Source organism: Panulirus ornatus, chromosome 43 (assembly GCF_036320965.1).
Source record: "Panulirus ornatus isolate Po-2019 chromosome 43, ASM3632096v1, whole genome shotgun sequence".
NCBI lineage: Eukaryota > Metazoa > Arthropoda > Malacostraca > Decapoda > Palinuridae > Panulirus > Panulirus ornatus.
This window is the reverse complement of record NC_092266.1, coordinates 25,333,257-25,360,211: the sequence shown is the minus strand read 5'-3', so window position 1 is coordinate 25,360,211 and position 26,955 is coordinate 25,333,257. Positions and strand designations below refer to the sequence as shown.

The window sequence follows — 26,955 nt, the reverse complement described above, 5'->3', positions numbered from 1 at the left end:
TTACAGAAAACGAGTTGGGTAAGTATCAAAGAGAACGGGGTCAGGGAAGTACTGCAGAACATGTTTCTCCAAGCAGGAATAAATACAAAAATATTTTTTTTTTCAAGTTACAAAACAGTTAGACTTTAATCTTGTGTATCAGCAGATTCAATTTTATATATTTTGCTGCGTGTTTGAGGGAGATACCTTGAGACGCTTCTGTCTCGGTAAAGACATAATGATTATCTCTCGGTTCTGCTGGTGTTCTTCTCATCAGTGTGAGGCAAGAGTTGCAGGTCTGGTGGATGCTTCGGTAGCACTGTCCCGGATCTCGTAATTTGCCCCGCCCGCAAACTGCTCTCACTTCCCCTCCAGTTTGTTTGAGCGTTAATGAACCCTCCCGCGAAAATGTGCGGCCCGACATAATTAATGCCACTTAATTAGGCAACTTTATAACTCCTTGAGCTCGCCGGCATATGACCTTTTGAGTACGGAGGTACGACCCTCTGGGGTGATGGCCAGGCCTCATGACCTGACCCCTTTATAAGGGTTTAGGTGGAGGGGAAAAAAAGAAATAGGCCAGGCTGTCATACCCAAGGGTGGTGCCATCGTACCATAGTATGTGTCTGTCGTCCTTAATGGTTGTACCTTCGTGCTTAAAAGGGTCCGTGCTGCCGTGCTCTGGAGATCGAACCGTTGTGCCCAAGGGTTTAAGGGGAATTCGACTGGTAATAGCATGACTGTCAATGAGCACCTGGTGTTTTTTTCTTTTCTTAAACTAATGCAGCTCCATTATTTTACACACACACACACACACACACACACACACACACACACACACACACACACACACACACACTCGCACACACATTCTACAGGAATGACATACGCCAAGATTTCAGAATCAAGTTGAGGCAGGAGAAAAACAAATCGTTGCCAGCAGATTATCCTCTCTCTCTCTCTCTCTCTCTCTCTCTCTCTCTCTCTCTCTCTCTCTCTCTCTCTCTCTCTCTCTCTCTCTCATACGTAAACACCAGCAGTTCCCTTAGGCACCACGGAAGCGGCCGCGATGCATGTGTCCCCAAACTCATTCAAAGGACTAAATGGTTGGCCAAGTACCCTCAGGTCACTCAGTGGGTGCAGCACCACGCCCGCGGGCGTCGGGCCTCGCACAACAAGGACGGTTGATGACTCTGAAGTAATTTTTCGACTCTGGAGCTCGATTTGAAAGGAAGGCCTCAAGTGTCTGCGGTAGAGGTTACAATAAAGAATGGAGAAATGGTTTTGAGAAGGTCCTGTTTTGATAATTAGGAAGAAAATGAACGGCATTTGGCGTTCTACTTAATCATTCCAGTCACCAGGTGTACAACAATATTTATACGTTTAATATGTCTTGCATTTATTCATGATGATGAAACGATTTCCGAAATTTCCTCCTTAAAGAAGAAGAAAAAAACAGAAGAACTTGACATACGAATTGGCGTGACTTGCTGCGCTTGATAATCAGAAAATGGGTAAGCCTCGTCCAGACCAGACATCATCATCATTTGACTTATTCTTTCCGCCCCAGGTCGCTGGGAATATATTTTCCGTCTGCACGGTTTTCTTCGCCGGCCATAATTTTCCGGCCGGTGGGACGAATATCACAGGTTCATTAGCCTCCTCCTCCTCCTCCTACCTACCTACCTACCTATCTATCTATCCCCCCCCCCCCTCCCTGCGTCGCCTTCTGCCGCGCCCGTTCAATTGATCGTAGACAATTGCTAAATTGACTTCCCCGACGAGCGGCGGCGGTGGGCGGGCGACGGTCGCGCGCTGGCTGCGTCCTGGTTCCTCGTGTCTCGTCGCAGATAAGGAGATATAACCTGGGTCCACGGGAGCCTCTGGGGACGGGTACGTTGGGTCCAAGGTACTGGAATCTTCTCTGACCCACTTACGACCGTCTGGATGGTCTCGTGTGTTGTTCTCAAGTCTGGAAAAGCTCTCTTGTGTTCCAGGAAGGACGAAGTTGGGTTTGGAAGATCCTCTTGTGCGTCTGGAGGTACTGCTATTCTCTGGAGGCATTGAGGGGAGTGGCTCATGATCTCTTTGTGGCCACGTAGCTGGAAAGACGTCTTCCATTATCTGAAAAGGGGAGTTCTTAACCTGTGGTCCACGGGCCATTTTTCAATTGCTGGATGAAAAAAAAGAAATGGATTACATTTTTACTTCATTCTCAATGGGGATCACTTAAAGATAAAACCCAAGTAGTAAGAAATATTTGTGTTGACAGAATTTGCATAAGAATATATTGTACTGAAGTATGTTCGTTTCTGGTAACGTTAAGCGTCAGCCGCTTTAACCTCGTTACCAAAATTATAACACTCATCATTCCCCGAAAATAGGGATAGGGTTGTCCGCAGACTAAATGGGCGACCTCTTAAGTGGCTCAAGGGTAAGAGAAGGTTAACGACCCTTAGTCTAGAAGATCGACTTGGTAGAGGGACAAACGCATCTATGTGAAGACTGGGAGATTCCTAAAGGCAACCACGACGACGAAGAAGGACGCATGGGTGCGTTGAACGGAGTCCACCTGCTGACGCAGGGCGTACGACTTTCAAGGGAAGCTGAACTATTAGGAAAGACAGACGACTGTGTGGAGGAACGCATGACAGGCGGCTGTGTGGAGGAACGCATGACAGGCAGCTGGGTGGAGGAACGCATGACAGGCAGCTGTGTGGAGGAACGCATGACAGGCAGCTGGGTGGAGGAACGCATGACAGGCAGCTGTGTGGAGGAACGCATGACAGGCAGCTGTGTGGAGGAACGCACGGTAGGCAGCTGTGTGGAGGAACGCATGACAGGCAGCTGTGTGGAGGAACGCATGACAGGCAGCTGTGTGGAGGAACGCATGACAGGCAGCTGTGTGGAGGAACGCACGGCAGGCAGCTGTGTAGAGGAACGCATGACAGGCAGCTGTGTGGAGGAACGCATGACAGGCAGCTGTGTGGAGGAACGCATGACAGGCAGCTGTGTGGAGGAACGCATGACAGGCAGCTGTGTGGAGGAACGCATGACAGGCAGCTGGGTGGAGGAACGCATGACAGGCAGCTGTGTGGAGGAACGCACGGCAGGCAGCTGTGTAGAGGAACGCATGACAGGCAGCTGTGTGGAGGAACGCATGACAGGCAGCTTTGTGGAGGAACGCATGACAGGCAGCTGTGTGGAGGAACGCATGACAGGCAGCTGGTTGGAGGTATGCGCGACAGGTAGCTGGTTGGAGGAACGCAAGACTTGGCAGTCAAACCGATTGCCATCTCATGGAACCCACGTCGCGATGGTCCATATCTACCGGAGTCTGCCAAGCGCGGAGGGGGGGTTGGGGAGTCTTTCTCATTTGATGTTCCCCGTGTCATTTCCACCTCCTCAGCTGAGCACGGCGTTGCGACCCTATTTATTGATTTGTGCCGCAGTCTGCGGCTACCTCATTGTGCACCCGCCATGCCCTCATCCTGTGAGCGGTGGCGGAAAAGGATTACACACAGAGATCCCAAAGAGTCTCTTTGTCGGATCCCCTGCGGGTAGGTGATCATTACATGACTTATTGCAAAGCTGGTTTTGAGGGCATGAGGGCCTGGCCTTTGACCAGGATCAGGTCAAAGGCCAGGCCATCATACTCAGACGGTCTCAACATCATGCTCGAGAGGTATACCATCATACTCGAGATGTCAAAGAATCCGCTTGTTCGTATGATAAAAAAAAAAAAAAAGAGACCTTGACTGTGTGTGTTCGAGGATACGGGTGAAGAACCAAGAGTGACATCGCGTCGGATGATGATGATACTCGTTCAGAATATCGTGAAACACACACACACACACACACACACACACACACACACACACACACACACACACACACACATACACACACGTCCAGAACAGGGTCTGATCTTGGCGTTCGTCATGCTAGTTGTGTCCTGGGCCTCAGGATGTGTCCACAGTTTGCCAGGTTAGCATAATTGATAATGGTAGTAATTATCATGATTTTGATGATAGTAATAAATGTAATAACGATTGTAATTGTCATAATGATAATGAAAATGATAATATAATGATATTACAGATCATTGAATGCATTGCAATCGAAGGATGAAAATGTATAGAAAACGTAGAGTCCAATGAAAACAGTGAAGGTGCACGAAGCATTCTTTCCTCGTACACTAGAGCGAAACTTAGTGTACACAGTGGAGTGATTGTTGGTGATGTTCACCTGATGTTCACAGTAGTCAGGATGGGGTTGCTCTTTGACCAGTCTGACGTGAGGATATGATATGTTGGGATGTAGGCCGTTCATGGCTTGACACTCGACCTCCTGACCTACTTTTATACACGTGACCTCATTTCCTCGCATGATGATTTAGGACTATCTGGTCGTTCTGTTTTGTGTCACTGAGAGTACGAAGGTTAAAGGAAGAACTGGTTTTTTGGGATAATTTGGCGACGATGAGCAAGAGTTAAGTTTTTCGTTAGGGGAAAGTAAGACAAGTGTTGTGCGAGACTGAATATAATGTTATACTTCGAAAGATGGATGAAGTCTGAGCAAAGATTGGGGAGGAGGAAGGAAGGAAGGTAGCCAGAGGAAACAGGTCGACAATATGAAAGAGAGAGAGAGAGAGAGAGAGAGAGAGAGAGAGAGAGAGAGAGAGAGAGAGAGAGAGAGAGAAAATTGAGGAAGACAATGGTCTTATATGCTCGCGTGGCGTTAGTAATGTCTTGAACGCCTGAAGAGGTTTCCAAGACTTTTCGAGTGATGGCTTTAACTCGGAGGTTGACGGTCTTGATGCCAGTCGATAAGGCTTTATGCCTCAACCAACCAACCAACCAGCGTGGCGCCCGGACGCACACCACGCTACCCCCAAGTAGGTCTTAACCACCCAGACCCTTCCCCAGCCTTTGTTGACGTGGGAGGAGGAGGGGGGGGGAGGGAGTTAGTTCAAGAGGGTTTAGGGGGAGGCGGGTGGGAGGGGAAGGGATTGGAACCGGCACCAGAGGGATGCAAGTGGGTGTCGGTGAAGGAAGATACGTGGTAGAAGCACAGGTTCGAGGTTGCTGTATTAGGGAGGCAAGGACTTGTAGTGTGGGTATTTCGTTGAGATTATGTATTTTTATTGATTATTTATTCCTCCTTACCCTCAGGCAGGATGGGTTGGTTCGTACATTCTTCAACCTTTCATAAGATTCGTAGGCAATGTCAAGGAACATTAGGGGATGGGGTTATACGAAGGTAAATGTAATGGAGGCAGAAAGAAATTATAGGTGGAGCGGCAGAGAAAACGGAGGTTGTGAGGCAGACGAGAAAGGAAACTGTGATAGAACCCGGAAGTTTGGTATTGTCCTTGAGGATGTAGGCAGGGATGAGGGGAGATTTGTTGGGGATAGAGGGAAGGGGAGAGGGGCGCAAGAAGGTTAGAGAGCTGAGGGGAAAGGGATGATGACCGAGGCAGAGAGAAGGGGATGAAGGTCATCAAGACAATAAGGAAAGGAGGAAAAAAAAAGATATATTAATCGATGAAGGTCAAACCAAAGGACTACTTTCTTTTTTAAAGTAGCGCATTAAAGGAGAAAAAAAATGTAGAGGTAACTGGGTGGATGATGGAGGGCGTAAGAAATTGAGGAGACAAGTTGTTATATGAAATTCATGATCCATTGAATAGGAATGCGTTATTGTTTAGGGCAGAAAGGAGGAATACAGATGTGGTAAATATTCTGTTTTTCGTGTAAAAGATTAAGACTTGAAAGGATGATACATCGATATGATAGAAGGGGTTCAGTGAGCAGGTATTCGTAAACACATGAGATTGAGTCACGGCGATTCATATTGCAATGGTTTTTGAAGGTTAAGAAATATTTGGACGATCACTCAGCATATCTGATTACGTTGTCACAGTGTACAGCGTCATTGTTTTAGTCTCACAGTCTTAATGTTTCTGAGTGTTGAGTACGTCAGAGAATACATAGCAATCTCTCCCGTTTTTGGAGCCTAGTAGATGGGTCCTCGCTAATCATTTGCGTATTTACAGGACGGTTAGAGAACGGAAGAAGACGGGGTTGGAAAGTGGAAGGCGTAGTTGACGAAATGGAAGACAGAGTGAAGGAGTGTACATAGGTGTGTGTGGTGTTGAGTGTGTGATGTATGTGGGAGGTTTGCTGGAAATGTGTTTTTGTTGCCTTGTGAACACTGAGCGGACACACACCCCTTCCCCACTGTCAGGAGCTCTGTGGTGGCACTGTGGGCCATTATCTCACTCCCTCCTCTCCTTCCCCCCACACTCATCCCTCCTCCTTCTCCTACTCCTCCCAACGGCACCGTACCGGCTTCCCGGCTCTGGCGTCTCGCATGACCCTCTAGGTACGCCAGGAGTGGCTGGGCGGCCGTCTTGTCTTTGTTCACTGGCCTCATGCTGTCCTTGGTGCCTTCTTTTTTTTTCCAGGACCTGAGGGCGACTCGGTCAACCGGAGTGAAACGTAGCGAGAAAAGGAATTGTGGAAGGCGAAATAAACCCTTGTGTACAAGTTAGATGGGGGTGTATGTTCAGATGAAGGAAGGGTTGATACGGGAATGCCTCGCGGGGAATGGAAAAGTGTGTTTGAATGGGTGGAATGACTGGATTGGATTTGGTCTGAACTGGGAAATCGAGGATGCATTACAGGGTAAGGGGTCGAGTGGGACATGACTGGACTGTGACTGAATTGGGAACTGGTTAGACTGGAGAGAGAGAGCCAGACTTCGGGGAAGTAATTGTCTTGACGGATGTGACCCGAGAGGGATATAGATTGTTCACTGAACTGAGAAGGAAATGAACTCTGCAGAGATTCGTATACGGAAGTGTGGATCAGCGTGTGTCTGTGTGGCTTTGATCAGTTTGTATTGTTAAGCTGTAATGGCCCTAATCTGAGAAGGGTAATGTCTGTCACCAAGTGTATTGAGGAAGCTGGTGGATCCGTTATCTGAGGAAGGTAAGTGGATCACTTTCCTGAAGAAGTCAAATGGATGATTTTCCTGAAGTGGTTTAAGTGGATCTTTCTCTTGATGACTTTAAGTGGATTGTTCCTGAAGAAGTTAAGTGGATTGAACTTGAGGAAGTTAAGTGGATCTCTTGTTTGCGGAAATAGATTAAATAACTTCATGTGAATCACTTGCCTGAAGTAGTGAAGTGGATTACTCCTCAAGTGGATCTCTTATTTGTGGAAGTTAGATAATTTCAAGTCAATTGCTTAAATGGATTATCTGCGATAAATAGCTCAAATCCCTCTTCTTCTTCTTCTTCTTCCTCTTCTTCTTCTTCTTCCTCTTCTTCGTCTTTGGTAATCCCAGGATCCCTCCTCCTCCATGGGTTCCTGCAGCTACAGGGCTGCACTACAATCCGGAGCATGGAAAGGATGGATTCCTTTGGAATGATAACCTCTTCGATTAGATTGTACTCCAATGAGGCAACTTCGCCGAAGGTGACTTTTGCATTCGTAGCGTCACAACAAACAGGCAGAGTCCGGTATCGCCTCCAGTCTCTGTAGCTCGAACGGTGCTTTCTGAAAGAGAATCAGGAATTAAGTGTATTACAGTACTGTAACTTGCTTTAAGTTATAGTAGCCTTGCTGTTAGATCCTTCTATTCAAAGGGAATTAAAGATAAGCAGGAATTATACTGTGACTTATGCTATCTTCAGTTAAGAGCCTTTTTTTTTCGTTTTCGTGTAAGGATACAAAGACGAAACATATCTTTGATACTGTGGGTGCAGGGCATATGGTAAGGGGTAGGTGTTCAAAGGCAAGCATAAAGCGTACTGTGGGTACAACACATGTGCGCACAAGCGTGACAGGTGGGTCCAAGCGGGCCAGAGGAACCCACCCAGATGGCGCTCTTCGTCCCATCTGAAAATAGGAGAAACAGTGCTACCAGCAGTGACGATCATAAGGGATAGCAGTGCTTCTAGCAGTGGCTGTCACAAGGGAAGCAGTGCTACTAGCAGTGAAATATAAAAGAGGGTGAAAGTACATAGTATTAGAGGTATGATATAATGAAAATGTACAGAGGGCAAAACATTACGTAATGGCTATAATCTTTTCTTGTTTGACTTGCTCCTTAGTACTTGCACATCTTGCCTTCAGAATGAGACTGTGTGCTTCGTCACGCGAAAACACCGAAGGGCGTGAACGAACGACTTGAGGTAAGACCAGCAGGTACGTACGACTGAAACAAGAAGGCAGTGGAGACATAAACTATGGGCATGTCCAAGACCTCGACAGCAACACAGTTATGGAACAGTACCTGGCACCAGCAGAGCCTCAAAGCACCGAGAGAGGCAATTTCATCCATCGATGTACGCAAAGCCAGAAAGAAAGGAATCCTTATTTAACGCACATACGCAAAGCCAGAAAGAAAGGAATCCTTATTTAACGCACATACGCAAAGCCAGAAAGAAAGGAAATCCTTATTTAACGCACATCATCACCCCAAAACGTTCCTGTTATCATTGAGAACAAATATCTTCACAACAAATAGTTCCAGTCCTCGAGTAAATAGATTTATACCACAACTATGTATCCAGCAGACTGCATCCCGTACAACTGTACAGTTTGCAGCTATACATTCTCTGTTTTGACTGTACCCTATCCTAAGCTAACCCCATTTTCTTTTCCCCTCTTAACCACACACAAAAAAAGTGTCTCACTTAAAGAAAATGTATAATTTGCAGGAACACGCAGCGACCCTGGCAGTTTCATGATATAGTTGCGTGATACAGAGTATAGCCGAGGACACACCAGACCTTGGGTTTTAGTAAGAGGATTTCCTTAATAGCATCATTATCAGTGAAAACATCCCAGAGTTCTTTGCCTCCCACCCTGTGGCCTGGGATCACTGATTTTAGGCTGCCTAACACTTCAGTGTTTAAGTATTTTGTAAGTTAGAGGCAGAGGTGCCATCACTTAGCGATACTATGGGGGTCATGGTTATCTGAAACTTGCCAGATGCATACGTAGTTTAGATGTCTTCTCGTGTCACATTCCCAGGTACAGTTTCCGTGTCGTCCATATTGGTGTGTTTATAATGATCATTATTCAACACTATAGCTGCCGCATCTTTTTTTTTTTTTCATCGTGTCACTGTGTCGATTGCTCAAGGGATGCCTGTCTGCTCCAGTGGTGACGGTGTGAACTGTGGCTACCTGCCCCTCTCACCAGGTTGCTTGTTGAAGCCCACGAGTATTGACTTAAGACATCTAGTTTTATGTGGACTGGCCTTACATGTTGGGCATCCATCGGTCGATTTCGGTGACGAGTGATACGTGGATACGCATACGACCCCCCCACCCACACACACACACACACACACACACACACACACACACACACACACACAGTCACTCCCGTGCCATGGGTGACTTATGAGTGGTGGTGGGTGGGCCTGCCTCTTTATTTGCCGGCAGTGCGGGTGGCATTGTGGGTTGGGTCGGCGCCGGGAGAAGTGTGCGTGGGGGAGATGGAGGGATGATTGGTAAATGGCTAGGGTGGGGGAGTGCAGGAGAGGCAGGGAGGGAGGGAGTGTTCGTTACCAACTTCCGCCTGGCTACCGCAGAACTGATCCTCCTGCCAGCCCATCCGGTCACGGGGCACCTCTCGTGTCCGTGTGTTAACCTCAGTGTGTCGCCTGCATAGTATGGCAGACGCTTTAGGGTGAGCTTTTCCTCATCGTCGTTGTTGCCGTCTGTCTGTCTGTCTGTTTCGGGAGTCGCGCTTTTATATCCAGCAGCCTAAACTCAGTCGTGACTTTGAAAGGTTTAGATTTGATGCTCGTTAAGTTGTAATCACTTGTTTCCCCAGCTTTTGAAAAAATACATTGAATGGCATACGACCCATGACTCTAGTTTAAATGTTGAATGTGTTATTCTTCTAATGGTTTAACCTGGTTCGTGAAGAAAGGTACACGTTTGTGCATAGATCTTAATACAGATGTTCTTAATTTTTTTTTCCAGGCATTGTTTGGGCACATCCTTGCTTCACTCCGTACGGCTATATGTGTGTCTACGGGGGGAGAGAGTTTTACACTCGTGTCGCCCGGTCTCTTAACCATTTATATATGTATCATTTCTTTATGTATACACACACACACACACACACACACACACACACACACACACACACACACACACACACACACACACACTATCCCAAGCAAGGTACCCATGTTCCGACTGGCCCCGATGGGACATTGAATACCTGGGTTAGGTGTGGGCCGACTGCCTCGTTGAGGATTCGAACTCACGCGGGTCCAACCCCAGTCTGACCTGTGCTTACTCATGGTATGTAACAGATTCCTGCGGCGTATTTCTGCTCGATGATATTCATATCGAGGTCTTTCTCTTTGGCCCATCCTCGTGACTTGAGATTTCCTCGAGTTGAATATCATAAGCCTTGAATCAGACCAGCAATATCTGCAAGCATATTCAGGCAGGAATCCAGTCAGTCCTTCAGGGAGGTCATTCACAGAGACCCAGAAGAGCAAAGGTCCCAGAACAGGACCCCACGCGACGCCACTGGTGACCTCCTCAACACGTTTCGAGAGGGCTTCTTTGAAATGAGTCTTTGTTCCCATCCATTAAGATAGTGTATCTACTGAAGGGGGTCTTCCACTTCTTCCTGCCTGGAGATTCACCTTCTCCGAATGCCTCTTGTGTGATGCAGCGTCATATTGCTTTCTTGCAGTGCAGATGCACAGTCCATCCGGCCACCTCTTATCGAAAACGAAGCTCGCTCGCTCGTGGAAATCCAAGAGGTTCTTCACGTCATAAGCTCCTGCCCCCCGAAACCGTGTTGTCCCTCACTCAGGCAATTCCTCCTCTGCAAGAAGAATTAATCAGTTTGTTTTGTTACTATCTTTTCTACAGTCCACACCCGTCAAGAAAGCGAGTCTGCTGTCTTAGTCTTGTGGTTACTCTCTACGAATCCCATGACACTTTGCCTCTCTATAGCGATGTCTTGAAGAAAATTTCAGTTGATTTGTCACTTGTATCATTGGCATATGTGGAAGAATTTCATTAGGTCCATGAGCCTTCCACTGGTCAAGACCCCTTCCAGTATTTTTGTCTTTCCTGGATATTGTAGTACTTCCCAAGACCATGCTCATTCCATATCAGTGTGTTTGTGTGTCTCTTCACTCGGATTCGCTTCTGGCATTACGTCCTCAAATAAACAGCCGAGCGTTTAAGGAGACTTTGCCCCCGTCATCATTTGCTGTTCGCTTCCTCTAGTATTCGTACATACATTTCCTCCTTGCTTCTGTATGTTTTAATCTTATCGTAATTTTACTTCATTTCACATACTCTTACAAACGACTGTCCTATTCTTGTATGTGTGTGTGTGTGTGTGTGTGTGTGTGTGTGGGGTGGGGGGTTAGTGTCCAGAGGTGAAATTGCCTTCGGATAGACAGCCCTGAAAGAGAACGTCGCCATCAACGTCAGTTTTTATCGCCGCTCTCTCACTCCCCTTCTGTGCTGCTGTGCGTCGCAGTTGCACCAGGCGTTTATAGTGCCTCGCAAAGCCGCCGTTAGTCCCTGCTTCTCTCCCTCCCATTGTGAGCGCTTATACCGGTACTTGGCAAAGCCATCGTTAGTCCAGTCCACTCCCCTCCCGGTGCAAGTCGCTCCACAGACCCTCCCCTTCTATACGATCCAGCCTCGTTTTATTTAGTCTAGGAATTAAGGCTGGTGTTACTGTCTTCTTGACATGTTTACTTCGTCATGGACGAGGGAGTGTTCTGTCATACCTGGCTTTCCCCATGTCCTGCCCCTTCAGCAGAAAACCTCGTCGTGGACCAATAGGTATATTATTGTCTGGCCTCATGGACCATCGTGTCCTCTGCTGCTTGGCTTTCTCATGTGGCTTTCACACGTTTCCCTCCCTCGCGTGAATGAGTGTCGCAAACATTATCCCCATTACCGCCAGCTGTGTGTGTGTGTGTGTGTGTGTGTGTGTGTGTGTGTGTTGGGGGGGGGTGTTAGGGCAGACCCCTCCTAGTCTTGTTTGGACAGTGAGGGGAAATGGTGAGGGTTGGGTAGGGGAAATGGAGGAAGGGGGCAGGGAGAATCACTGTAGAGTTGGGAGAACAAATGTAACTTGGCCGATGTTTGTTTATGTTTGTGCCGTGTTAGGGGCCATTACCAGTAGCTAACGCTATGTTAGCTTAACTAATCGAGGAGATCAGTGTAAGAGACGACCAGCATGTGTGAGTCAAGATTTCTGCGATAGTACGTCGACTTGGTTCAGATGTTCGCACATTGTGCACGGAACAGTGTTTCCTGATGTCACCCCGCCTCTCTCGTACGATGTGGTCGAGTTCCTACCATTACGATTTTCTCATTGAATCGTTGTTTTGCTGGTCTCTCCGCTTTTTTTTTTAATTTCTTTTATTGTGTATTTAGCATGTGTACCCGATTTTCCGTTATTATAATGTCTTTGGCGTTTTAACCAGTGATTTTAGTTCACCTTAAATGCAAGTGAAGTGATGGTGGCTAAATTGTCTGTGGTGTGAAGTCGTATCCTTCACGGGTCAACTCTTTTTTTTTTTCTAACTCATTACGATAGTGAGAAAGGTACTGTAATATAGAGTAATATACAAGAGGGAAAGAGGGAGAGACAGATGGAAAAACAGAGGTTGCTTAATTGGCAGAAAGACAGGAGGAACGAGAGACACATACAACAGAGAAACTGTGAGGAGTAAAGGGAGGACAAGTTTAAGGCTTGAATACGGCAGTGGCGTGTGGGTGTTGGAGGACCCTAGTAGCAGAAGGGGAAGAATGGAGAACCCTGGCATTTCCTTGAGACGCCCTCCCCATGCCCCGGTGGTAGGACAGGAACAGGAATAGATCTGAGGGGGAACAGAATAATGATGGTAGGAGGAGAACAACGGGAATAAAACGAGGAAACAGGACAGTGACGGTATGTTGTTCGTAAATGACCAGAAACTACGGTGATGAGAAGGAGAGTTGAGAGAGGGGCAAGTGTGTGAACCCAGTTTATTTACCAAGCGACAGAGAAGGCGAAGGTGGGAGGAGAGGTGGGGCAGAGGGCCCTGTCTGTGTGTGTGTGTGCGTGTGTGTTGACTCCCGTTAATGAGGGTGTTTTGTGGCGCAGCGGAAGGCCAACACATACTGGCACCACGCAAGAACAGCCTTGCTTATCCCGACGATGATGAGAAAGGCGACAACGCGGGCTTTGTTGACATAAATGTGGGCTCACGGCTTGCTAGGGGGGTGGGTGTTTACCCAGGGAGGAGGACCTGACGAGGTATTTAAGTGGCGAGAGAGAAAATACGTAGGGGACGGTGTCCCCTGGTGGGGGGTTATTAGTCTTGACCCTAAAAATGTATGACCAAAGAGAATATTAAGTGATCTTGGATCGCGCATCGCAGTAGAGTTTAAGTTCCCCCCAAAGGCGTGTTGATGCGCTTCGGAGGAATCGAGGCAAAAGGATCAGAAAGGCAAGAGTTAGGTTTGGAGAGCATCTCAAGAGCTTCGTGTGGGACTTTCAATCCAATCTACTGATTCTCTTATGGCATCAGAGGTGTCTCCAGTCCGTGCTCGTGGACGAATCTATGATGAAGACAATAATCATCTCATCGAGTTGGTCGTCTTACGAGCACTGTAGGAAGGTCGTGTGTAATGATGAGGGTAATCTCTCATTACGAAGCAAAGGTAGTTCTCCTACATGATGATTGAACCTCCTGAAATGCGAGGGAGAAACTAGGGCTTCCAGTCTTGAGACAAAGAGTGATGCGGTTATCTGTTGCCAGAAACGTACTTAGGCTGAACTGAATGAATATTGATGACACACGACGTCTTGCTATGATGTCCAGTGCCGGGAATTACAGAGGGAAACTCCCCCCTCCTGTTTGTGCTGTTTGTTGGGTAGGAACTGAGTAAATCTGACGCGTATGAAAAGGGATGTGAGTGAAGTAGATAAAAATGGCTCTCCGGATTAGAAGGAATATCTTTGATGTAGCGTTTTGAAAGGCGAATTTGCCCAGTGAATGCCCCCAACTCTCACGAATTTCCATGTGGATGAACAGGCACAGTTGCCGTACAGGTGTTGTGTGTGACTTCATTGGTAGGTGAGTGCAGCTGTGACAAAGCTTACATTTGATTGTGGATGAGAAGCAAGTTTTGCACCGGTAATGAAAGATGTTAGAACAGCAACGTAGGTGTAATTGAACATAATGTAATTATTGCCATTGCGTTTGATTATTCTTCAGCAGTGTTTGAATTTAATATAATATATATATATATATATATATATATATATATATATATATATATATATATATATATATATATATATATATATATATATGTGTGTGTGTGTGTGTGTGTGTATTATAATACTGGAAAGGCCATCCTAGGATGCGAAGAGAAATTTTTAAGACGCAGGGTGATAGCGTTGCTGTGAAATTTGACCCACGTGAAAGTATTGCTTTTGAGCACCACAGAAACTCAAGACCACACACAGAAATACCTCTGATCGTAACAACAGCCGGAGGAGGTAACTCATGTATGTGCCTCCTTCACCCAAGTGATCACTGAGAAATGTGCAAGACTTGTGTGACTTAAAGGAAAATATTCTCCCTCGCACCGTGCGAAACGAGAAGGAAAACGCATCTTCACACTCTGTACATCTCTCGGGTAAAGCCTCATGGTAAGTGACACGCTCTCACCGCCGCCCCAGTGGCTTCTGGGAGGTGGTTGCACCGTGTTGCTCCCCTCACTAGTGGGCGCAAGGCGCGAAGAGCCTACCAGGGAACCTCGGGTGTGGGCTCGGTGGTGTAGGGGTAGTGGGGTCATGTAGGCTCGTTGATGGGGGCAAGAGAAGAGCTTTGCCAATGGGGTCATGGGTTGGCGAGGGGAGAGTTGTGCTCATAGGCTCAATTGCGGGGTGAAGAGAGAAGAGCTCTGCTCACGGTCTCACTGCTCGGTGAGGTGAACTCTGCCTTGTGGTTGTACGAATTGGTCGACGAAGAGTAGTGCTGTCATCCCACGACCTGCTTTATGAAGAGGGTTGGACTCTGCTCATGTTCTCCAGATATTCACAGATGTTTTACGGAAGACGTGGTGATGTAGATTCGTCTTTACACTGTTTCACTTTGAAGTTAAGCTTGTAGAGAGATTTGTGTAGATGTGTCTATTACTAAGTACGATTTCAGTATTCGTCTGTAATTCAGCAGAAGACGTTGGTCCACTTTAAACTTCATGGTAGAGTCAGTTTTCTTCTGTAATTAAGATGGCCAAATCACTCCACAGGGGGGCAGACATCTCGGCATAGATATATAGACCTAATGATATTTTCGTTCGACTGTTTATGTACCCAACAATTTCAAAAACTTGGCTAGAAACCTACGTCAGGGATTTAGACCTACTTAGATATGTTAGGTTCATGCTAAATCCATTCTGAATAACTTCTTGTGGAATTCTAATAAAGTCTCGACTGTATATACATATATTTTTTTTTCAGTCTCTCAAAATGTTAAAACTCTACTCCAGCAACTTTCCAGTGCTTTAGTTGGGGAGGTGTCGGGGTTTTTCGTATTTTTATATTCCCCCTCTGCACAAGGTAGTGAGTGTGGGTTGGTGTTTGCTGAGCCAGTGTGTAATGCCAGCTCAATGGGTTGGGGTGGCGTGGGAGACATAGTCGGAGGAGGGTGCACTGTGTGATACAGGAGGGGAAAGGGGAAGAAGGGACGGGAGTGTGTGGGTGTGTGGAGAAGAGCTTGGACAGGGATGTTGCTGGTCGTGTTGCGTTTTAACCGAAGGCGAACCCCCCCCCCCCCCTTAAAAAAAAAAACCTTGGCAGGAAATCGAAAAGGTCTCTCTCTCTCTCTCTCTCTCTCTCTCTCTCTCTCTCTCTCTCTCTCTCTCTCTCTCTCTCTCTCTCTCTCGTGTACACAGAGTTTTTGCTCTAAAAGAAAGAAAAGACCTTGGTTGTTGATGCCTATTGGTAGGAAAAAGGGAGAGTAAATGTTAAGAATAAGTAAGAAGAAATAAATGATGAATGTATATAATATATATATGAATGTATATAATATATATATATATATATATATATATATATATATATATATATATATATATATATATATATATATATATATATATATATATGAAGAAATAAATGGTACACAAAGTAAGGAGAACAGAAACGGTCCATCGCTGTAGTTTCAGATATCCCAAAGTTACTGAAATGGAACGTTCGTAAAATGATACATCCCTGTAGTTTCAGAAATTCCAGAGTTACTGAAATGGAACCGTTCGTGAGAGTGGTCGGGTTTTGCAAGGGTGGTAACAGAGGCTCGTAGCTACTATAGTGATATGGTTTGTGAATGTGCCTTCGAGGTTGGGAGCAGAGGTTCCGTAGCTTAGTGATATGCTTGTGATTGTGCAGGCATAGCTGTCCGGCGGGTTTTCGTGTCTTCTTGTTTGCTGCTGTCCTGTTTCCGCCTCAGATAAGATCATGGTGGTAGATAACCTCTTTATGGGCGATCAGATCTCTTCGTATCTGTCCTTCTCCCGTCCTCCCATGTGTATTGAGCATTAAGCAGTGTATGTGTCATAGAGTTAGTACATGTTTGTGATTGTCAACTGTTGTTTTTACGGCTTTTATTTATAGTTAATATATTTTTTTCCTTTTTTTTTGCAGGTATGTCACGAAGAGAAAGACAGAGGGTGTTCCATCAACGTCTTGGGTCACGACCTAAACACTTGTGCCAGAACGCGTATGTTACATGTTACTCGTCCAATAAGTGTTTACAGGCCATGTAATTTATATGATTTGTTTATTAGGAATTTAGATTTTTGAGCCGGTTCATGTATACTTTCGTTTTGACTTTATAATGGCTCCGGGTAATTAGTTATAGTTAATACATACTAAAGAAATAGTTATAAAGTGTTAGTCCTTTAAGTACAGCGATACGACCCTTGAGCATGTTGGATATGGTGGCCTGGCCCTTGACCTGATTGTGAAGGGTCAGGTCAAAGGCTTGGCCATCGTACCCCGAGTTTGTACCATCGAGCTCCAGGGGTCGCACCGTCGCTCGTGAGGGGCGTACCGTTTCTCTCAGTGGCCGTACCGTTGTTCTTGAGGGGCGTACCGTCGTGCTCATAGGGTCAACGTGAGATGACAAGTGTAGACACCACTAAGGACGTGAGACACCGGGGGCGTGAGACTTCACATACCATCAGGCATGTTAAATACTTTCTCCAACCTCATGCTTTCCCCGGCCAGCAAACTGCTTGCAGGCTTCCTGCTTCACCTGTACCCACGCTGCAACCCCGTCCACACCCTGTCATCACCCTCCAGGGCCCTCTCGCCCTGCCCAGCCCCCTGATCTACCCCATTGGTCGCTGAGTATACAGCCTCTCGAACCTTAATCCAGTCCGTTACAACGGCTATGATTAATCTACCCTTCCACATCTCCACCCTCTCCTCTCTCTTCCCTGTTACATTTCCATCTAGCCCCATCAAGCCCTCCACCCACAATCCCTCCAGTCTCTTCCCATCCCCCTCTCAGAGCCCTTCCAGCTAGCAACGATCCCCTCCACAACCCTTCCAGCTTAGCCTCGCCAAGTTTTATAGTCATTTTAAGCTAGTCCTACACTTGTCTCTCTCCCCCGTGGCTTTCCAGGCTGGTCCTTACATCTCCTTGACCCCCCTATGAGCAAGACGGTGCACAGAACGCCTCCTCCACCCACACACACACACACGATCATCATTCTTTTATATCCCCTTTCCTTGGACACGAAGTACCTCCCCAGTCCTTCTTCACTCGCTCACTGCATCTTTCATTCTAGATCAATCTTTTCTCCTCGTAAGTTTAACCATACAGATATAGGTCTTCCTCACCAGGCCACTAGCTGTCATTCGTCTTGACGAGCCGTCTTCCATGCATCATGCCACTGAAGGTCCAAAAGTTGAGAATAGACACGAGGACGGTATCAGAGAAGCGGGACAGAATTGTGTGCATCGTGCCTGCCTCGAGGTATTTTCTTGTCATCCTCCTCAAGCGAAGCCGGCGAGGGCTGCTGATGAGAAATTTTCGTACATGCGTATTAGAGAGAGAGAGAGAGAGAGAGAGAGAGAGAGAGAGAGAGAGAGAGAGAGAGAATTATATTCATCATAGAGTTACTGGATGTTTTTGTTTGATGAGACTGTAAACAGTGTGCAGCTCGTGAAGTGTAGATGTTTGACGTAAGATGGGCCTGTTATATGCCCCTTTATCTTTCTCGTTTACCAAAACGGTTGTGGATGCGTTTCTGATCAAATGCGTTTGGTCAGAGTACGTGCGAACCGAGTGTGGGGAAAATGCAACCCACTACTGTACAGAGGAATGCAAGTAGCGACAGACTGTTTTGAGTACCCTCGAGGCTGTTTATGATAGCCGAAGAGATCACAAACAAAGAGGTTGGCCCGGAAAGAGCAGGAAGCAAACGTATGAGACGAAATGCCCCTAATGTGCATGATGACGGAGATGCAGTATTAGTCATTCTTGGTCTCGAAGCATTGGACAAGTGTTTTTTCTTCAAATGTATCTCTGCTAAATCTCACAGCTGTGATTGTTGTGTGGTAGGTGCGCCAGGTTAAGTCGCACCTGTGCCCGCGAATGTGCGGTTTTGACAAACGGAAAACAGCAGAGTATGCGGCTCATAGCCTCATACCTGAGACCGTAATGATGTGTTGGGGGGGTATTGTAGAAAGGAAACCTTCGGAGGAATTCTTTAGGTGGAAGCGTGAAAGTTAGGGTTACAAGGGACTTGTGTGGTTCCGTGATATGTTGTCGCCTTAACGGATTGTTCATATCCTCCGCCATGAAAGCTCGGGAAGACGTGGAGAACACACACACACACACACACACACACACACACACACACACACACACACACACACACAGCCTTGAGTGAGTGAGAATATTCCACTATATGTTCCACCGTCGCTCTCTCGAAGCCTCGAACAGACGTGGTGGATCAGTGACTCTCCGCCCGCCCCACTCCGCTCCGCTCTTAACAGCTGTCAGTCAGGAACTCTCATTGTAATGGCTGTCATGTTTCTCGAGAATGATATACGGGAAATCCCGTGTTGCTTGAGGTAATCACTGTGGTCGTACCGCTAAGGGGTCACGGCTGTCCCCAGCGCCTGGTTTGCAGGACGCAGGAGCGTTTTTGTGTCGCGTGACGGTGAACCGGGTTCGATCCCTTTGAGAGCCAAGCCGGGCGTAAATTCCCCTTAGGGATCTAGTCACGTATGCGCGAGGCAGAAAGTCCATCCTGCAGCTGCCTTCGCATCGTCGCTTGGAAGGAGGCTTCGGATTGGCTGTTCCTTCCATAGGCCAGCGGTGAGGGGACAAGGGGGTCGGTTGAAGGCAGCGTTGCGTACGCTGTAGTCGAAGTACAAGAGATTTTACACAGTTCCCAGATCTCTCGGTGTGCGTGAGCCTCACGCTCGGAACACACTTGAACGAAATTTGCGTTTCGCTCAGTAGATTACATCGAAAAGATGGAATGGAGATTTTTTTTTTTTCTTATTTTATTCAGTCGTGTTAGGAGAGCTCATATTGGGTCTCCAGTATGATACTCGGTGGTGGTAATTGAAGGCCTGTAATGCCATTGAAACTTTGGTCTCTGGAAATCATGGTAGTTTGTCAACTCTCTCTCTCTCTCTCTCTCTCTCTCTCTCTCTCTCTCTCTCTCTCTCTCTCTCTCTCTCTCTCTCTCTCTCTCTCTCTCTCTCTCTCTCTCTCTCTCTCCAAGAGTAAACGTCTAATGGGCATCGATCATGCTTCTCTCCCTCCCTCTCCTTCTATCTCCTTCCCTCTCTACCTCCCTCCCTCTCTCCCTCACCTTGACCCCGAGACCTCCCTCACACTTTCCACCCCACGGTGACTCTGTTGTCTCCTTCCCGCTTCCCTTCCCCACGCACTAACTCTCCTCCTCCTCCTCCTCCGACCCTCACGCCCCACCCACCACAACCCCACCTCAGCTCCACCCCTTAAACTTCACCCTCACGCCCCACCCGCCATAACCCCACCTCAGCTGCACCCCTTAAACTTCATCCTATAACCCCCCCCTCTCCTCCTCTCCCCCCTCCATCCCTCACACACACACACACACACACACACACACACACACACACACACACACACACACACAGCATCCAGTATTAGCGTCGGTGTCTGAACTGAAGGACAGTCAGTTTTTTCTCTCTTCCTCCCCGCAAGTTCTGGCTCTCCACTGAGGAAAGCTCTTATAACTGTATGAACGTTGTTGAGAGAGGGGCTCCACTCCACCACTGTCACACAACTCACTGATATCATAAACAGGTCAGGAACCAATCATCATTTTCTAAGCAGCGATCTCTATTAAGCTTGGATCGCTATCCATGCTATAGCTGACGAGGTTAACGGTAGCTGATCATCACGTCTCTGGCTGGCATGAGTCTTACTGTAAAGCAGGTTTTCTACTAAAGGTGAAGCGTTTAGCTTTAAGCGACCAGACCCCACGTTGAGCGGTAGAGCTCCCACGTAAACCAGGGGTTTGCGAGCCTGGCTACGTCATGCGCATCACCCGTCAGAGAACATATCAAGACCTTGCACCCTCCAGGTGTCGAACCTTGTCTGTGCCGCCACACACATCCCCCCTCCGGATGCCTCGCAGTCACCCGCATGCCAGACCCAACTTCTGAGGCCTTGCCTTCCATATGCCTGGCCCTTGACTCGCCATGTCGTCCTTTTCAAGTGCCAGGGACTCCACAGGTCCGAGTCGTCCCCACCCTTCGTAAGTGGACGAGATAGACCTATCATATGTTATTACCGTTTGAGTTGTACGGGGATGGAGGGTTTACACTCGCGTTGTCCCCGTCGTCTCAGCCTTGTATATGTATACGTGCCTTGTCTTTATTCCTTTGTATGGATGCACACACCTGCACACAATCCTCGTTTATGCCAGGTAACCACCGCGCCAAATTCTTCCAAGCACTGTTCGTTGTCACATACTAGACTTGTAGAATGAGGCGAAGTTCAGTGTTTTTTCTGAGCGTCTCTCTCTCTTCCAAATGAGATTGGGTAAGAGGAAGTTAAAGGATGAATGAGAGACTCTACGGTGATTGTGCGGAGCGATTGCAGAGGAAACCACGAGTGAGTTGCGGTCATGCATGTTAGTTAAAGGGGAGTGTTAGTCGATAAATGCGCGGCGTTGATAACTTTAAGGCATTTCTTTGCCAGTGAACAGGTTTAGCGGTAAATCATAGGAAAAACAGGTCATGAAAAGAAAGATAATTGATGGTAGATAGAAGTGAAAAAAAATGTGTATGTGTTCAGATGGAACATATGAAAACAGAAGCATCTGGTATCTTTTTTTTTTTTATATCTTTTTTTTTATATCCCCGGGAATTATTTTTTATGTGTTTATATGTATTTAAAAGTAATACATTTTTTATTTTTTCTCTATTCCCATTGCCGCCGCTTCAGCGGCGTCAACAGTCTCCCGTGTAGCATATATTTTGAAAAGGCTTTGGATGGAACTGTGTTTTCTGGGACTTATGTTTTCCCCGTGTCCCGGATATTTTATTTTCTCGCTTCCCGTGCCCTGGGCTGTCATACATACGTATATATTTTTCACGACTCCCGTCACCCCTCCACCTCACCTCTCCTCTCCCTCCCCCGTCACCCCTCCACCTCACCTCTCCCTCCCCCGTCACCCCTCCACCTCACCTCTCCTCCCCTCCTCCGGGTTTTTTTTTCTTTTTTCTAAGGGGTGGAGGAGTAAAGCCCTTTGTGGAGGCTGGTGGTGTGGATGGCGCTTGTGCCTCGCGCCATGGCAGTCAGTCAGTCCTCTCCCTCTCCTGGGGGTTGAGCCTTGGGTCGCCTCCGATCCGCTTTTTAAGTTTAAAAGCAATCGTCGGATGGGTGGTTGCTGTACCCACCCTCCCGAAACAGCGATTACTTTTGATGATTTGTCGATTATATATGGTGGGTACGGGAAGTTACTGCCTGTATGGTGATGTTGTTGTATACTTTATTGATTTTTATTCAAGGGAGATGATGATGATGATGATGATGGTCACTAATTGTTTACTGCCGCTCTCCCACCACGCGGTCGTGTTGTTTCTGAATTTTCTTCACACAACATTGTTGAGCAAGGAAGCTGCTGAATGGGTTTGACCGAGGTATGTGGGGTTAGAAGACCTCCTGGACCATCGTGAGGTACACGTAAGGTGAGGTAAGGTCCCAGACCCACAGCTGTGGGGGTTTTAAAGACCTCCAAAACCATTGTAAGCAATAAGGTTCGTCGGGTATAAGGTAAGATTAAAAAGTCTTCGACCAAGCTGTAAGGGTAGAAGACCACGGAAAACCATGGCGATCATTGGTAACGAAACAGCTACATGAACGAGCGTCAGCAGTACCTCGCTTTTACGACATGCAAACATGCAAACAACCGTACTCTTAACACAGTACTAGCATTGTCTGTATACATCAACTTAATGACTTCTTGGTCTCTTTTAAGATTTCAGGGAGGAGACCTCCTCCTCCTCCTCCTCCTCCTCCTCCTCCTCCTCCTCCTCCCCTTATCTCAAGGACAGCAGACGTAACCCTAGCTTTCCCTCTCAAACCCCCGACATTTTGAGATACAGTACCCCGATGACTCTTGATTCCCCCAGATGGCGAGTTCTTATCGCGTGACCAGCTTGGGGGTGATCGGGTCGCCCTGGTAGACTGTGCATATCAGGCGGGGGCGCCCCATCATGACTCGTCCATGCCCTCTGTCTCAATGCGGTGAAAGTGTAAAGATTATTATTTGCCCACGCTTCCTCGTATCATGGTCGTGCGTGGCCGGGAATGGCGTTGTTGGTGGGTGGCGTGTGGGCATGGTGTGGTGTGGGTGGGCGTCGGCCGGGGTGGTGGTGTGGGTTGTATTGTTCTCTGGAGTGCAGTGCAGTTCACCCCCCTCTACCAGTGGCATATTACCAGTCAAGTAGTGTATAAAATGCGCGCAGCCTTTCGTAACTTCGTTGGATATTGTCGTAGGATTAAATACCAAAGGCTTTTTTGTAAGTCCCTCTTGATTCATTCCGTGAGCAAGCTCGGGGTTCTTAATTTGGTTTGTGGAATGTTCGTCGATTCGTTCTGCCACCCGGCCCATCCTTGACTCGTGTACCTGTGAGTGAGATTATTGTTTTAAGTGTTGAAGTGAAACGTGTGTGTGTGTGAGTATGTGTGTGTATCACGCGTGATCATCTTTCTTTCATAACATGGTCGCCGTTTCCAGCGCGAGCGAGGTACCGTCAAGAATAAGAGGACTTGAGATTTAGAGGGGAAAAAATAGAGATTATCCTCACTTGGCTCCATGCTCTGTACCTTGTTTTGGAGAGTATTACAGGAAGGGAGGATTATCAAGGCGGGGCACACTCCCTAACTCTCCTCCTTTCCCTCCTCTCTCTCTCTCTCTCTCTCTCTCTCTCTCTCTCTCTCTCTCTCTCTCTCTCTCTCTCTCTCTCTCTCTCTCCCCCACTTCCGTACTTCGTATTCCTCTTCTACACCGCTGAGGGATTACATGCATTATCATTCGTATATATATATATATATATATATATATATATATATATATATATATATATATATATATATATATAAAGAGAGAGAGCTACGATATTTACCACCGTAACATTAGGAAATAACGTGTCATTCGCTTAAGAAATTAATTATAGTGCGCCCCAGATTGCGTCATTTATTTCGTCGCGCGCTTGTCAGAAGCTCAATTTTGCAGACGGTGTCGTCCGGGAGAGAGAGAGAGAGAGAGAGAGAGAGAGAGAGAGAGAGAGAGAGAGAGAGAGAGAGAGAGAGGTGTTGGCGTAGCTGTTACATACCAAGGCTGGAGGGAGGGTAGGAAGAGTGAGTGCGTGGTGCACGCGGCAGGAATGCGGGAAGTGTTCACCGTATTTAGGCGATGGAAATAAAAACTGACAACCTTAAACATAATGAATACAAGGAAAATATGACAGAGAAAGGATATATATATATATATATATATATATATATATATATATATATATATATATATATATATATATATATATATATATGTGTGTGTGTGTGTGTGTATGTATTATTATTGTACTTGATATATATCCTTGCTTGACCGCAGTTTCCTGCTTTAGCGAGGAAGCGCCAGAAAGAGGCGGAAGAAAGGCCGCACTTGCTCACAGCCGTTCTGTAAGCTGTCATGTGCAATGCACCGAAACCACAGCTCCCACAGGCCTTTCCATGGTGGTTTACCCCCAGACGCTCCATTGACAGCACGTCAGCATAGGCACTGGTAGTGAATAACTCGAGAGCTGAAAGTAACGGTGAAGTAGCCTTCTTAGATGAAACGATGGATTCGTGATGTGGTTATTTGAGAGATGTCAGAGAAATGTGGATATGTGTAATCGGAGGCAGGAGAGATGAAATGGCCATGGGGAAGTAATTCAAAAGGTAAAACTTTAAGGAAATTTCTGTTATAGCAGGGATTACGTGCAGGGGGATGATACTGTGTGTCGAGAGACTGAATGCAAAGGAAAGCGAACCTCTGATGGGGAAAGAGGGGCGGTGAAAACGCGAATAGGAGCTGCTGAAGGGGGGAAGGAAAAAAGAAAATGGGAGTGGAAAAGTTTTCGGAAGGGAAATTGAAGGCGTCATTAGAGTTAGTGGAAGGGGAGTGTGGAGGTAGAATGACCTTCAGAAAGGTAAATGACAAGACTTGTGAGCGAGGGGCGGGCCAGTAGCTGCAGCAGCAGCAGCAGCAGCGGAGGAACAAACCAGTGGCACCTCGGCCTCCCTTTGGGGCCCCAACCTCGTCCTGTCGGGGCGACGCCTCCGTCGCTTAATTATTGAAAGGCCATCTCGCCGCCGCTACTTCGAGGACAACGCCCACCGACGGGCACCCACCGTGGTCTGACCTTTCTCTTAGCGAATTCCTATCTAAGCACTCGAGTTCGGAGTAGGACCCTTGAGCACAACGGGACGATTGTTTGAGTACGACAGTTGAGTGTAAGTGTCGGACGCTTTTAGTACCACCCTTGTCACGCTTGAGAACGACGTTACGACGTTTGAATACCACGATGCGACGTTTCAGTACGATGGCACGACGCCTGAATTCTACGGTACGACGCTTAGAGTACGACAAGTACTTCATTTGAGCCTTAAGAGCTACTGTGGTGAGGTCCTTGGGCCAACATGCTGGTACCCGGGAAGGCGATAACCGGAAGCGAAACTATACAGCAAAGGTTAATGAGATAGCGTTGTGGGAGTTTCGTGTCGTGTGTGTTTCATTACTTATTTTTTTTTTTTTAAAGGGGAGTTGAGTCGATGATGGCTATCGTCTGTTGTTTCATATGTTGGTTGTGAGAACTCTTTGTTGGTTGTGACTGTACGGTGCAACAAATTAGCGTCTTCTGTTATGCTCCTGATGCCAGTATTTGGCTAGGTGATGGTGTAATGCATGGGTTTTAGAGAAGACACCAGGATTCGAAGAGTGGGGGGGGTTAATGTGATCGCGGAAACTACAGAGTTAAAGGAATTTCTACGGGAGCATAAATCGGGAAATGGGGTTTTATGACCATGATGTTCATCATTACTGTAGAAGGTTACGTGAACTTTACCGTGAAAGAGATGCACCGCGGGTACCTTTAGGTACAAATATATAGGAAAGGTTAAAAAAAAAAAAAAAAGAGAGAAATATTCAATACAAGACGTCAAAAAAGTATAAGAAATTTAGGATGCCGAGGGCTTTCATGCCAGCCGTCCAGCACTCTAAAGCTACAAGAGGAAAAAAAGGAACGAGGCAAGGAGGATAAGAGAAGACGATCAGACAAACTCAAGAGACTATTGTGGACGAGACAGATGATCATCCACAACTCCTCCGTAAGTTTATCAAGCGTTGTCTTGTCTGTAAAAGTGCAGCTAATCAGGCTAAGGGATCCAGAAGGAACCCTTGTGGTGGATGAGGATTGAGCGGCAAGTCTGAGAAAGCATTGAGATAGAAGAGACTGCTAAAGGACATGATGATGTTTTCTAATGTGTTTTGAAGGAGTGCGTACATACGCCTGACAGGCCGCTCAAAATGTTGTGAAGATGTCTCCACAGGAAGTTTGAAGTACTAGGCGATTGGGAGGCTCGGAGGAAATATCGTATCTGTCGTTGATATAAGGCAAACCTGGAGGTCGTACTGAAATGTTAACCTCCCGTGACAAGCCTGCGAAATACTGGAAAATTTATAACCGGAGAAAACAATCGGATGCCCGCTTGGAAATGGGGAAGCGAAAGACATCACGGTTTCAGAGGGAGAAGGCCATGCAAGGCATACCTCTTTGACCTGATTGAGTGAGTGAGTGAGCTCCATTTTCGATGGAAGAGAAGAGTGATTAGATTGTGTATGTGGACTCCCAGAAAGCATTTGACACTGTCCCACATAACGAGGTTGGTAAAGGTTCCGCATCTTTAGGAAGGGAGAAAAATAGTTGGTCATGGTAGATGAAATTCACCCTGGTAATCCACGCAGCGACGAAGATAACACAGAGTGAAGGAAAACATCCAGTTGGGTCTTATCTCGCTGGAAATGAACTGCAGGAACCTGAGCGAGAGAGGGACTTGGGTCTCGACACTGTACCAAGCCTGTCGTTGCTTGAGGCCCCACCTTAAAAGAATTGTAGTGAGAGACTGTGTGGTGCCACGTGTTAGGGTGGCATTAACTGTGTGGTGCCACGTGTTAGGGTGGCATTAACTGTGTGGTGCCACGTGTTAGGGTGGCATTAACTGTGTGGTGCCACGTGTTAGGATGGCATTAACTGTGTGGTGCCACGACTTTTACAGTGAGTGAATACAGTGAATTAAGTGATGAAATCGTGAATGCAGACAACATAACGAAAGCTT

At 46.9% G+C, this 26,955-nt stretch overlaps 1 protein-coding gene across 1 annotated transcript in view; it reads left to right on the top strand.

Annotated features, from left to right (window-relative positions):
* Positions 1 to 26,955, top strand: part of LOC139762559 (uncharacterized) — a 322,072-nt gene that overhangs the window by 263,506 nt on the left and 31,611 nt on the right. The window contains exon 6 of the mRNA XM_071687590.1: positions 16,698 to 16,773. Within this exon, the coding sequence (XP_071543691.1) occupies positions 16,698 to 16,773 (76 nt within the window). The remainder of the gene's footprint in view (positions 1 to 16,697; positions 16,774 to 26,955) is intronic.